The sequence below is a fragment of the Onychostoma macrolepis genome, chromosome 15, assembly GCF_012432095.1.
Source record: "Onychostoma macrolepis isolate SWU-2019 chromosome 15, ASM1243209v1, whole genome shotgun sequence".
Taxonomy (NCBI): Eukaryota; Metazoa; Chordata; class Actinopteri; order Cypriniformes; family Cyprinidae; genus Onychostoma; species Onychostoma macrolepis.
The window spans coordinates 27803767-27818303 of NC_081169.1; the positions used below are offsets into that span (position 1 = coordinate 27803767).

The 14537-nt window shown below is 35.6% G+C and overlaps 2 protein-coding genes across 5 annotated transcripts; one reads left to right on the top strand and one right to left on the bottom strand.

Annotated features, from left to right (window-relative positions):
• Nucleotides 1–87: 87 nt before the first annotated feature.
• Nucleotides 88–6415, bottom strand: ap1s3a (adaptor related protein complex 1 subunit sigma 3a). Of its 4 annotated transcripts, none has more exons than XM_058745112.1 (5): nt 6397–6415; nt 2367–2545; nt 1936–2044; nt 1212–1349; nt 88–972 (listed from the first exon to the last, which is right to left on the bottom strand). In XM_058745112.1, exons 2-5 carry the CDS (start codon nt 2543–2545, stop codon nt 937–939), a joined length of 462 nt encoding a protein of 153 aa, XP_058601095.1. In that variant the 5' UTR covers nt 6397–6415; the 3' UTR covers nt 88–936. The 4 variants fall into 4 exon arrangements, with proteins under 4 accessions (XP_058601095.1, XP_058601092.1, XP_058601093.1 ...); XM_058745109.1 differs by lacking the exon at nt 6397–6415 and adding an exon at nt 4051–4157; XM_058745110.1 differs by lacking the exon at nt 6397–6415 and adding an exon at nt 3761–3959.
• dhrs12la (dehydrogenase/reductase 12-like a) lies at nt 5333–14476 on the top strand. The gene is made up of 10 exons (XM_058745108.1): nt 5333–5487; nt 8135–8268; nt 8657–8739; nt 9411–9506; nt 10025–10106; nt 10250–10311; nt 10382–10486; nt 11349–11439; nt 11793–11930; nt 14126–14476. Exons 1-10 carry the CDS (start codon nt 5432–5434, stop codon nt 14239–14241), a joined length of 963 nt encoding a protein of 320 aa, XP_058601091.1. The 5' UTR covers nt 5333–5431; the 3' UTR covers nt 14242–14476.
• The last annotated feature ends 61 nt before the right edge of the window (nt 14477–14537 follow it).

The window sequence follows — 14537 nt, forward strand, 5'->3', positions numbered from 1 at the left end:
AAATTTGGTTATATACTTAAATGCATGTATAGAATAAGCTGAATTCGTGCTACTACAATTCATACATTCTCAAAAAAGTCCAAACTGTTATTAAAATGAATTTTATTATTTAATTATAAAAATAAAAAAAAAACATTCCAGATTTGGGTCAATAGCTTGGCCAGTCCTTCCAACACAACACCTTTTAGATTTTAAACATTTTTTTCTTTCAGTTTCAGTTCAATCTAAGATCTGTCTGAGTTACTAACTGATTGTCTGCACAAAATAAAAAATAAAATCAAAATAAAATTTACTGCACAATGAACAGAAACCAGAGGGCTAATTTCACAGTGTATTCAAATATCCCACATGCACACTACCGTTCAAAATTTTGGGTTTGTTAAGATGTAAAACTTTAGTTTTTAAAAGAAGTTTCTTCAAAAATTTTGTTACATTTTTATTACAATTACAATGACTTTTCTATATATTTTAAAATGTAATTTATTTCTGTGATGCAAAGCTGAATTTTCAGCATCATTACTCCAGTCTTCAGCGTCACATGACACTTCAGAAATCAAGAACAGCATTTATTTGAAATCTTTTTTAACATTATCAATCTCCTTACTGTCACTTCTGATCAATTTAATGCATCCTTGATTAATGAAAGTATGCATTTCTTTTAAATATATATATATATATACTGACTCCATTAGTTTACATGAGTGTATCTCTCCCTGATTGTCTAAAACCAAATGTGCTACATATTAAACTCCTATAATTTAATAATAGTATTCTCACTATCTCAAGAGTAGTTTAAAATGCTTGCTAATGCAAAGTGTTGCTATTTCAGTGTTGTGACTTTGTATGGAAGCTCAATTAAATACGTTCAGCATCTGAAGTTCTTGTTATTGTGTCTTTGAGGAGTGAGGTGATGGCTGTGATGATCTGAACGTTCCTTCAGTATGTGGGTTTGTTTCTATACTCCTCCATCGTCTGTCAAAAGATAAGGACAAAACCCAATGTGTCTGAGTTATATTTGACCAGTGTAAGAATTAAAATACGTACAGTATATTCATGAGGTTATAACATTCATGAATGCCTCTGTAATAATTTATTTGAAAAACAAACAGTCGAGCAGGCAGGATCAGGTTGTGTGCATATAGTACACCCACATCTGTGAGAACATGATGAATCACCTTCTCAATAAGCTTGTGTGTGTGTGTGTGTTTCACCTCCTGAAGAGAATCTGCCTCCTCCATCGATTTGGCCACAGATGCTTTGGATGTCTCCTGCACCTCTCCACTAATAACAAACTCATCCAGGATAAAGTAAGCCTTCTCAAAGTTAAAAATAATGTCTAATTCACACACCTGCAACACATGCAAACAGATCTAGATGCCAAATACATAAAAACATGACTCACATGATTCAGAAAACACATTAACGTGCTCTTGATTACATCCAAGTCTTAATAAGTGGATGAGTAATATTACTCTGAACTATATATGCCACACTTGTTCAAAAGTTCAAAAGAAGTCTCTTCTGCTCACCAAGGCTGCATTTATTTGACCAAAAATGCAATAAAAACAGCAAAATTGTAAGATATTATTACAATTTAAAATAAGTGTTTTCTATTTGAATATATTTTAAAATGTAATTTATTCTTGTGATGCAAAGTTGAATTTTCAGCATCATTATTCCAATCTTCAACATCACATGATCCTTCAAAAATCATTCTAATATGCTGATTTGCTGCTTAAGACGTTATCAGTGTTAAAACAGATGTGCTGCTTCATATTTTTGTGGAAACCATGATATATTTTATTATATAATAGAACAGCACAGAAGTTTTGTTACATTATAAATGCCTTTACTGTCACTTTTGGTCAATTTAATGCATCCTTGCTGAATAAAAGTAGAAAACCTCCAAATAAACTCTATAGTTTTTAAACTTACATTGCCAAAGTACTGATCCAGCAGCTCGACGTATCTGTGCAGAAGCTCCAGTGTGAGCAGCTCATTGTCCCCTTGCTCCAAACCACAACAGAAATACAGACTCGCATACCTGCAGGACAGAGGTCAGAGGTCTGTCGCTGGGTTTCAAGTGGGTTTCAATACATTTTCAATACATTTTTCACTGGTTATTTTCAGAAGCTTTTCGTCTTCAAATAAGGAACCATATTTAGTTGAATAGAGCTTAGATCTAAAAAGGTGCATGCAGACAGACTGTAAATGCACCATAATGCTTTAGGGCTTGATGGCTGATCATTAACCTGGGTCAAAGGTCGAGTTAAATTATTCTATGGGAGACAGCATCAGAGTCGGAAAGTTACAGAAAGCACTGTAATGAAGAGGAAAGCACATGCGATAAGAAGGTGACCTCTGACCTCCTGTAGACGATCTTCAGATCCCTCCACTGCAGGAAGTTGCAGGACTTCGGCGGTCGCACCAGCACCATTTGTATGACGTCTCTTATGATCTTCTTCTTGTCACGATCGCTGAGAGCCGTGAACCATTTCTGCAGCCGGAGTTTCCCCTGACGACTGAACAGAAGCAGGAAACGCATCTACGGAGGAGACACAAATTCATTTGTCCTGAAAATGTCTGAAAGCTTCATTAAGCTGCTTTTGGGAATGTGATAAACTATGGGAAGTATTGACCTGAATACAGTACAAAACTCACACAGGTAAAATACCACATGCTTTGTCATGGTCAGAATGTCAAACAATGCAGGACTATCGCAGTTAAAGTATAACTAGGAGTAATAGTGCTTTCTCTTACACACACACACACACACACACACACGTTTCCAGCAGCACATACTGTCAGTATATTACAGATATACTAAAAACAGAGTCTGCGATGAACGTAAGACTCCTCACCGAGACCCCAGTGGGAATCTGTGTTTGACATTTTAGGCCTGTTGCCAAGAGCCTGCATCACCGTTGCCACCAAAAACATAAACACATACATACATAACACATGCTTACCTAGTTAAATGAGGACATACCATATAGCTTTACTGCTATTAAATAAAGCAATTTTGTAAATATGAAATATACTACATGAAATATTTACATTGTCATTCCTTTGTCAAATTTTGTCAAATAATTTCTATTAAATTTTATATACCGTTATATATGCACACACACACATATATACATATACATTATATATAATTTGACACTATATCAGCATCAGATAGCAAACTCAAGAGTAAGAACATTTAAAAAAATAATAATTTAATAATTAATCATTTATAATAATTACAATAATTTAACAATATTTTACAATTCATTTAACAACCAACTATCAATATCAATAACACACACACATACTGCAGTGTGACGAACATAATTTTAATTGCTTTATTTAAAAGCAAACATTTTACTTTAGGACCATTTGAAATTAATTATAACCTAAAGTCTTGATGCAAATATGTAAAAAAAAAAAAAAGGCAGGCAAAAAAAAAAAAAAAAACTGGAGCATGCCAAGGTCACAGGTTCAATTCTCAGGAAAATCATGTTTTGCTAAAATGTATTCCTTGAATACATCTGCCAATGCATACAGTGAAAATTATTACTACACTATAACTCATAACCAAATAAAAGCCTGTGCTTGTTTAGACTATAAAATTACTATGAATCATTTTACATTTAATAATGTCCTAAAGCTATGTATAGTTTGCATTGACAGCCATGCATTTCTCACTGGAAATGTGATCATGAAACAGCAAAATGATGTTTTTAACCAAGAAAAGAGATAAAAGCAACAAACGCACCTTTGTCTTTTTGACACAAGAGGAAGTACAAATGTCCCTCTTATCAGCAATAGAACAGTGTGTGTGTGTGCAGTAAAACACAACAAAGGGTCAAATATAAGGACAAATCCCGGACAAACAGCTCTACAGAAGAGAAAACAGAAAACAAAGCTCTATCTGACCTCCGTCTGTCACTCGGATTCGTATCTTAATAGTTTTGACCTGTTGGTGATGTTAACGCGAGAAAACGGCAGCAACATAAACGAGAAGACAGTACATGACGAGCAGAGGTTGCACAATCGCGAGCTCACCATCCTGAGACTCCAGACTCCCTCAGATCCTAAACGAGCCTCTGCGCGGGGTCATGACCACTGCTCAGCCGGGACAGTCTCACCTCGCCCCGGTGTTGCGGTGTTTCTGCTCGCGCACAGGTGTGAACCAATCAGAGGCGCGAACGGACAGCGGGGGGCGGGGCCGAGATCCTCGCGCGTCTGTATCTGCTTCACACCTGCTGGCTTTACCTGGTTAGATACAGCGCGAGCATTCTTTCCGCTGCAATGAATTCTCCTGAGATGTTTTAAAATGCGATTTCATAATTAATAATAACTCACCCCCGTGTTGCATCTAAAGACTATCAACATATTAAACACTAAAAATGTTTTATATAGGCCTTTGTTTTATTACCTGCATGTTAAGCGCATCCTGTGATTTTTATTCTGCCGTATAATAATTATTATAGGCTATTAACATTTACACAAGCATAAAATAATACCATGTACGTTTTACGTAGCCTACAAACGTTACTGATATATCAAATGTTAGATCTCCTCATTTTGAACAACTTTGCCTCAAGAACCAGCTGTCAATCAAATCGCTCTTAAATAATTGAGATGATTAAACAAACAACATAAGCGATTTTTTCCCCCTATCAACCTCGGCAAAAACCGGTAAGATCAATAATTTAAAAAAAAAAATAATAAAATAAAAAAGTTAAACTTTATTATGGATTGCTATAACAGGGTCATTTAGAATAGGTGTGACCAAGTTTAAACAAAAGCCAAAAATTCCTAAGCGAAACCAATTTCGCTTAACATGCAACATGATTCTAAACAAGGCTACATGCAACATTTTATGGAGATCGGGCAATAGGTGGGGCTATATAACCGTTGTAATTAAATAATATATATTTTGATGGTAAATTAGCTTAAATTGTCTTTTTTTTTTATTATATATTTTTTTTAATCTAGACGGTTACAGTCTAGTTTAATAATGCGTAAGATTTTAACGCATGCGCAAAAGCCTGAAAACAAGATACTGAATTTGATTATTGCCTATACAGTAGGCCATTATATAGCCTATAATTGCTACTAATAATAGGCCTATAACATACATTGTTGTACTATTATTATTATTATTTATTTTGCAATACTGTCATTAAATAGACGATCTTATTATATATTCTGAACTATCAAATTGCCATCTGCAGACACACAAACTAATTGCTTTGAAACATCAGAGGTCTGACAGTCTGAGGGGTGTTATGTCTCTTATTACCGGTAGAGGGCAGAGAGTGTTGACCATCGGTGAGTGGCGTGGATCTACGTGCACTCATGTGACCCCGGTGCCGGTTAAAAGCACCGGCGAGCATCCGCGAGCACAGCGGGCGAACTGAGCGACAGCGCGGGTGTGAGAATGTCTCTGTACCGGAACTCAGCATGGTTCCTCAAAGGACTCACCGAATTCACCAAGTAAGAGCTGCACTGCTTCAGAAATATCACAACAACTTATTACAGCATTAACAAACATAATGTTTTAATAATGCACATTCAAATATATAATATAATATAAAATAATAATAATATGTTGCATAAAGGCTCATGCAATATTTAACATTTAACATCTATAATTGTAAAGTTAAGATTTCAGTTATTATACTACATCTGTTTCGCTCTTATTTTGTATAATTTATATTAATGCATTTTTTTTTGTATATTTGATTATTAATTTATCAGTTTGTCCTCATTAATAGGAGGAGTTTGATTAAATATTGTGTGTAATGGGGGCAGAAAAAACAAATAACAAACTGTTCTTAAAATATTTGGACATGTCCAAGATTTGTCTGCAGGCCTACTTGGATTTTTACTCCCATGTAGAAATATTTAAATGTGGTAACTAACCGTGATTTAAAGGAAGAATTATTAAATCATAAAGGAAAAAATGTATATTTCTTTTTACTTAAAAACATGAACATAATCAGTTGTTTTCCTTTAAAAATATGCATTATAAAAGTGTTGCAAATCATAAACACAGTGACAACATAAATTATGGTATGGGTCAAAGGTGATCACTCATGCTTTAAAAGTCATTTTCTAACACCTGCAAAACTAGTATATTTTTTAGACTTAATTTTTTTCCGAGCTCAGTGTCAACACACTAACGCTTGTGGCTTTTTGTTTCCCATGAAATCCAATTTCATATAAATTCTTATAAATTCTTGGGAGTCAGAAAAACACTCAAACCGTCTCATCTCACGGCTGTTGTTTGTCTTTCAGTGGTTTCTGCATCTCTGTTTTTTCCTCCTAATACATTGTCACCCGGGTCGACCTCTCACGTCCCATAATAGAACACACATCACCCTTAACAGTGCATGCATTTACCGAGTAAAGCTCGATTCGCCCGGCACCTCCTCGCTCCTCTCATCCCTCCGCCTGGCCTGGCACGCGTGGACAAAGCCAGTCTTTGAGATCGGGTCAAGGGCACGAGCGCCGCCGATACCAGGAGCGGTGCTATCAGAGGACGCACTGATAGTCCGCTCTCATTAGCTAAGCGATGACGCAAGGTGGCACATTAGGACAGGGCATCTCGAGTGGTTTCGCTTCAGGACGTATACAGAACGAATACAGAACACAAAAATCAACACAGAAACACATACCCAGCTAACAGGAAATGTTCTCAGAAATTAAGAAAATCATTCATCTAACCTTTCTAAAATGATGCCACTTGTTACTTTTGAATATTCTCGGAACATCTGGAAACATTTCCATGTTTTCAAAATGCTAAAATGGAATGTTTCCCTTGATAGAATTTTCTCAGAGTCCTAACATTCTGGCAGGGTTCTCTCAGAGTTATAAACAAACGTTCTTCCAGTATATAATTAGTCAAGTTATCTGGTCTTTAATAATGCTCTTAAAATGTTAGCTCAAAAACATTAATCTGTGCATCATTCATAGAATGTTTTTTAGCTGAATGTTCATACATTTTTTAAATGTTGCTACTTGTTTCAGAATCAGAACGTTCAAATAACATTCCAAAATAACGTTAACAATGCTTTCAGAACTGCTCTAATGTTCTGGCAAGGTTCCCTTCGAAGTTATAAACAAGCGTTCTTACTGTAACTTTAATAGAACATTCATTTAAAGTTATCTGGTCAACAACATCATCTGTAGCCTACGTCGTTCATGGAATGTTTTTCGTGAAACGTTTTAGTTGAAAATTCGTCTAAATGTTACAGTTGTTTCAGAATGTTCAGAGAACATACAAAAGTAACATTTCCATGTTTGCGAAATTATAAAATGGACCATTTCCTTGACGAAATGTTCTCAGAGCTTCCCTAGTGTTCTGGTAAGGTTCTCTCAAAGTTATAACCAAACGTTCTTCCAGTAATGTTAATAGAAAGTTCGTTCAAAGTTATTGGGTCTTTATTAATGTTCTCAAAATGTTAGAACAAAAACATTATATGGTTCGTGGAATGTTTTTTCAGAAACATTTTAGTTAACATTTTTATTTTTAAATGTTGCTACTTGTTTCAGAACGTTCAAAACTAATGTTAACCTAATGTTTGCAAAATCATTGAATTGCCCTACCATAGGCCTACTGGTTCGTTCAAAGTTACCTAATGGTCTCAAAACCTTAGCCCAAAAACCTTAACTGTACATCGTTTACGGATTGTTTTTTTTGTTTTAGTCAAATGCTCGTCTAACATTTTTTAAGTGTTGCTACTTGTTTCAGAATTTTCAGAAAACTTTCAGAGGTAACATTCACATAATATTTGCAAAATGATAAAATGGAATATCCCTTGTTCAAGAAAAAAAGAAAGAAAATAAAACATTACAAACATGCCAAGAAAAAATCAGTTTAAAAATGTATGTTTTGAATGTTTAGAGAGCATTCAGAAATAATGTTTTGGAACATTAGCAAAAAGTTCTTAGAACATATTTTGTTAGCTGGGTTCTTCCATTGCCACGTCCTCCATCTTAAAATATTTTGATGTCAAACAGTTCAAAGCATGCAAAAACTGAACTAATTAGTTAACTGAACACTCTAGCAGTGTTTTGAGAAGTGCTTGCAAAGGTAACCCTGTGACATCTCAAGACTAATTAAATGTGTGTGTCTCAGGGGGGCATATCTGTCAGCGTCTAAAAACTTTGTTGAGAAGGACCTGGAGACGTCAATGGCGGGCCGATCCTTCATGATCACTGGAGCGAACAGCGGGATCGGGAAAGCCACCGCCATGGCCATCGCCAAGAAAGGTGCGTGTTGGGGAAAATCAGCAGTGGTTGGTAACTAAAACAAGCGATCATCCTCTGGTGTCTGCATTATTAGAAAATAGAAACTGACCTGGTGTTCATGGTTTTTACTTATGTTCTTCAAATGTTTTCCACATCTTTATGTGAATACAAAGTATTTGGACATATTGGTCACACAAAAACATGTTCAAATGTCATTGCATTAGATAACAAAACCCAGAATCTGCAAACAAATTATGCTAGACCTTCACTCTTCTTCATTGTTGCGTATCTAAATCTATGCATTTTATCTAATTTGATTTATCTAAAGCAATGACATTCCGAAGCGTTTTTAAGTCTCCAAACACTTTTTTGGGTCGCGGTGTAACCTCTGTTGACTCTCTTCTTCAAGGTGGTACCATCCACATGGTCTGCAGGAACAAGGACAAAGCAGAAGAAGCCAGAGCAGAGATCGTCAAGGAGTCTGGAAACAAAGTATGAGTCAATATTGGGAATGTTGGCCTGCAGTTTAGTAATTAAAGGAGCTGATTGTAACACAGATGGTTGTAGAAGCTTCCACCATTGTGCCTTTGAGCAAGTCCGTTAACCTCAGGTCACACCAGGTGGACTGAACCTGTGGTGAAAATGAGAAAGCAGCTGCTTAATGAAGAATAATGGGTAACACTTTAAAATAAGGTTCATTAGTTAAACATTAGTTAATGTATTAACTAACATGAACTAACCATGAGCAATACATTTGTTACTGTATTTACTAATCTTCGCTAACGTTAGTTAATAAAAATACAGATGTTCATTGTTAGTTCATGTTAGTTCACAGTGCATTAACTAATGTTAACAAGATTTTAATAATGTATTAGCAAATGTTGAAAATAACATTAAGAAAGATTAATAAACACTGTATAAGTGCAGTTTATTATTAGTTAATGTTAACTAATGTAGTTAACTAATGAACCTTATTGTAAAGTGTTACCGAATAATGCAGTAGTTTGCAAATAAGTTACCATTTGTACAAAACTCCATTGAATCATTGAAATGATCCATTTATTCATGCACGCTGTCTGGAAACAGATTTACATCTGCATCTGTTTCTAATGCAAGATGGTCTAGTAAAATATGTGACCTTTGGCCTCTGTGTCTGGCTGCAGGAAATCTATGTGCATATTTTGGATCTTACCGAGACCAAGAAGGTGTGGGAGTTTGCAGAGTCTTTTAAGAAAAAATACAAAACCCTCAACGTCTTGGTGAGGCTTTGCATATACACTATTGTTCAAAGGTTTGGGGTCAGTAAGATTTTTCAATTATTTTTCACTAGAAATTGATGCTTTTATTCAGAAAGAACATTATATTGCTCGAAGGTGACAGTAAAGTAAAATCACAGTTTCCACAATAATATGAAGCAGAGCGACTGTTTCTTGAGCAGCAAATCAGCATATTAGAATGATCACGTGACACTGAAGACTGGAGTAATGATGCTGAAAATTCAGCTTTGATCACAGGAATAAATTATATTGCTAAATATATTCAAATAGAAAACATCTATTTTAAACTGTAATAATATTTTACAATTTTACTGTATTTTTGATCAAATAAAAGCAGTCTTGGGGAGCATACGAGACTTTTTTTTTTTTAAAAACATGAATAATCATGAAAAACATGACCCCAGACGTGAATGTTAGTGTAACTGATAATAATTTTGAATGGCGTAGCAGCTAACTGAAGTAATGATCATTTGGTTGTTTGATTGAATTGATTGTGACAGATCAATAACGCCGGCTGCATGATGACTAAGAGGGAGGTGAATGGTGAGGGTTTGGAGAAAAGCTTTGCAAGCAATTCTCTGGGTAAGTGAGCAAGCAAACAAACAAACAAATCCAGCTCAATATCGCCTCAGGGCTAGAAGTCCTTCCTGCTAACTTTATAATAAATAACATCTTTAATGCCTTAGCAGACTGTTTTCACCTGATGTCTCTGTTGTGTTCTTCAGCCGTGTACATCCTCATCAAGAGCCTCATTCCACTGCTGGAGAAGAGCCCTGACCCCAGAGTGGTGAGTAAAGCAGAGACCGAGAGCGACAGACCGAGGTCAGACGGGTCACCATCTCTCTCCTCTCTTTCAGATCACAGTATCATCCGGTGGGATGCTGGTGCAGAAACTGCGAACAGGAAACCTGCAGTCTCAGAGGGGCAGATATGACGGCACTATGGTGTACGCACAGAACAAGGTATATATACACATATATATACACATAGAGAGTCGAAAAAAAGCTTGTGTCCACATACAGAAAGACTATTTATGATGCCATATGCTAGTTTAATCATTTATGTTATAGAGTTCATTGTTAGATTACTTAAAGTATGGAAGTTCAGTGATTTGTAACTACACTGTAAAAAAAAAAAGTTGAGCCAACTTAAAATTTTAAGGCAACCAGCTTCAGCAGATTTTTGAGTTTTCTCAACTTGTCGTTTTAAGTTTATACAACACACATTTGAGAATCTCCCACAAAAATAAGTTGAGCAAACTCAAAAATCTGCTGTAGCTGGTAAAAAATTTTTTTTAAGTTTGCTCAACTTTTATTTATTTATTTTTTTACAGTGTACAGTTTAAAAATTTGTTGCAAAAAGACTGCATTTGTTTGGTTACAAATTCAGTCAAATTAAAATAGCTGTTTTCTATGTGAATATATTGTAAGATGTAATTTATTCCCGTGATGTAAAGCTGAATTTTCAGCATCATTACTCCAGTCTTCAGTGTCACATGATCTTCAGAAATCATTCTGATATACTGATTTGCTGCTCAAGAAACATTTCTGATTATTATCAATGTTGAAAACAGTTGTGCAGCTTCATATTTTTGTGGAAACAGTGATACATTTTTGTCAGGATTCTTTAATGAAAAGAATAGAATTTAATTGAAATAGAAATGTAACTTTTGATTAATTTAATGTACCCTTGCTGAACAAAAGTACTAATTTCTGTCACAATAAAATCCTACTGACCCCAAACTTTTGAACAGTAGTGTTTATAATGTTGGTGATTCTTGTGAAATCAGAAATGTCTTTATGTACTTCTTTCTTTGTGTTTCAGAGGCAGCAGGTGGTGATGACGGAGCAGTTTGCTAAAGCTCACCCCAACATCCACTTCTCTGTGATGCACCCCGGATGGGTCGACACGCCGAGTAATTGCAAATGCACAATTTTTTAAATCATAAATTTAAACTGTGCATAAATGCATTTTCAAAAAGATATACATGGAATCATTTTCCTTTAAAAATTGAGCAAACTGCAAAAAATGTGATTAAAATTGGTAAAGAAATACATTACCTTAACCATGCAGTTTCCGCCAGAAATATACATTTTTAGCTACAAGCTTGACATTGTTGATATACATTTCCAATGTTACATATACATTGAATGCATTGGATAAAAGCGTCTGCCAAATGCATAAATGCAAATATTTAATTAACATTTATTCAGACTGATTTGGTTACATCTGATCTTGATGGATTCATTCTCGAATCTCATTCTTTAGCCATTGCGAATGCGATGCCTGATTTCCACAGCTCTATGAAGGAGCGTTTGCGGACACCGGAGCAAGGGGCCGATACGGTCGTGTGGCTCGCTGTGTCCGAGGCGGCTGTCAAGAATCTCAGCGGGCGTTTTTTTCAGGGTGAGCAAACACACAAGCACACACACACCGGCTGTGTTCCTAAACCTAGTGAGCCGCCTTGCTGAACACACAGGCAGCAAATGAACTCTCATCAGTGACATAGAAATAGAAAGCAACTGCATGTGCCACAAAAATGCTGAAGCACACAGGAGCCACAATTGATTGCAACAGAGCTGCATTAACATGTTGCTAAAGTAATACTCTAATTTGCATGAAAGTACATGAGGCACAAATATTGCATTTTTAATATTAGATTAAGCAACATTTGAATATTTGTTTTTAGGTATTGCATTGTTCACTTTTTTTGTTAAATATTAAGGCAGCATTGCATTTTCACAAAGACAGCGATCTCAAAAATTTGGGTGAAACAGTTAATCCAAGATTGCTTGGAAATATTCTGATATAAATATACTGCTATTTCTTTTACTGCTGAAAAATATGAATAAAACATCTGTGTAATTAGAAATGATTATTTTGCACAATATTTGTGCATGTTATGTATCTTAGAGTATGCTATGGAAGCTTATTTTTCACCATGGAAGAAAAATATAAAGGTAATTGCAACTTTAATCTCAATTCAGACTGTTTTTCTCAGAATTTCAAGCTTTTATCTTGCAATTGCAATTTATAAACTCATATTCTGTGTACATCTCACAATTCTGACCTTTCTTTTTTTTCTGAATTCTGAGTTTACATCTTGCAGTTTTACCTTTTTTCTCAGTAGTTGGACTTTACATCTCACAATCATTTTTTTTTTTTTTCAATTTTCTTTTTTCAGACTCCTGACCCAACCCCCTGAGCTGAAAATTCAGAATTACTAGATGTAAATTCATAATTCTGAGAAAAAAAAGTCAGATTTGTGAGATGGAAAATTAGAATTAAAAAAAAAAAAGTGTAAAAATTGCAAGATGTCAACAGAATTCTGAGAAAAAAGTGAGAATTGCAAGATGTAAACTTGCAATTATGAGTATATAACTTGCAAATGCAAGATATTAACATGTAATTGTGAGAAAATAAAGAACATTCCAAATCATTCACTTATTAGGCTCCATGTCAGTTAGGGTGCTCCCTTTGTAGGCAGCGGGCAGTGAAACAGCGCTCAAGAACCGAGCTGCTGTCTTTCTCTCTATCTTCTCCAATAAGGCATCCATCTGTTTCCATATGAAACAAGTGCGGCTTTCAGGAGATAGAGAATGGATGAAAGCAAGAAAAGCATGAGCGGTAGAGAGAAGACGAAGAGAATACAATGAGTGTACAAAGAAAGACTGGACAATGAAAATGAAAGAGAGAAACGGAGCATAGCCAAATCAGGATGAAAGGAGAAGGAAAGAGCGAGAAAGATCAAGAAGGGGAAAAGAGAGTTGGCGGAGCTCCAGTGCAGCTGTAGTGGGTGGAGCTTCTGTACCAGACACGGCTGGAGTGAACTCAGAACGACCTTATGACCTTTTGGGACTGGGAAAACCAAACAGACCAAATAGTCACTACTCTGATTTTAAGGCAAGACCACATTATTATTATTATTTTTATTAAAAACATTTTTTAGGGAGAAAATGAAAAACCCCTCTGTAAAAACCTTAAGAAAACAGATAAAACAGTATGTAAATAATACTAAAGTGGAGGGAAAACATTTTTGAGAAAATGGCCTTTAAAGATGTGCATTGTAGGTGAAATCTAAGTGTAACAAAATAAACAAATGTGCCTGTTTGAGGTTTTATTTCCACTAGTCCACTTAACCTATTGCCCGGAAAAAAGAAAAAGGTTTTGCCTGTAGTGTCTTGCCTCAAGGTCTCTTTCTTCTCACAAAGTAAAATTTTCATATATTTGAATAAATATATATATACACACACAAACAGTATATATAAACTAGACCAAAACTAATTTAAGAATGGACCATTGCAAAACCCCTATTGGTGCACCAGTACAGTTATGATTTTTATATGATACGTAGACATGAAAAGTTACTTGGCGACTGCAAACGCTCTCTGTTGTGGTCTTGATTGTTATTTCAATGGTAACAGTGACTTCTCTGATTGGTGCGTCTTGCTTGAGGATGATGGGTAGTGCAGCTCTACAGAGGCATATTAACAAACTGCTCTCTATTGATTCTTCTGGCAGTAGGAGTCATTTCTCCAGATCAATTTGAGTGGATTTCATGTGTTAAACATCCTTTTGTCTTTGTGTTTTGCATGCATTAGATCGGCAGATGGTGTCGGCTCATCTTCCCTTGGCCTGGACGCACAGTTCACAGCTGGAAGATCAGAAATTCATGAGCGTCATGGAGGATCTGGCCAAAAGCTTCCAGCCTCACTAAAGAAACTCGCATGAAACACAACTGCATCACAAAGAGATGGAGAACACTAATTAATACACAACATATGTTTAACATTTTAGACACATTAGCCTCACTCATAAAGCTGTGTGAATGTACTCACAGTGTCTCACAACAGACTTTGAGCTGTAGATTAAATGTCCTCCAGAACTCTGAAGTTTGAAGGTGTGAACGACTGTTATGCTCAATAAATGCTTAAATATGTTTAAGTCTTTTACCTCAGTGACTACTTCCTGTTTCTTCCTGTTGTACTTCCTTGTACATTTCAGTTCTCTCCT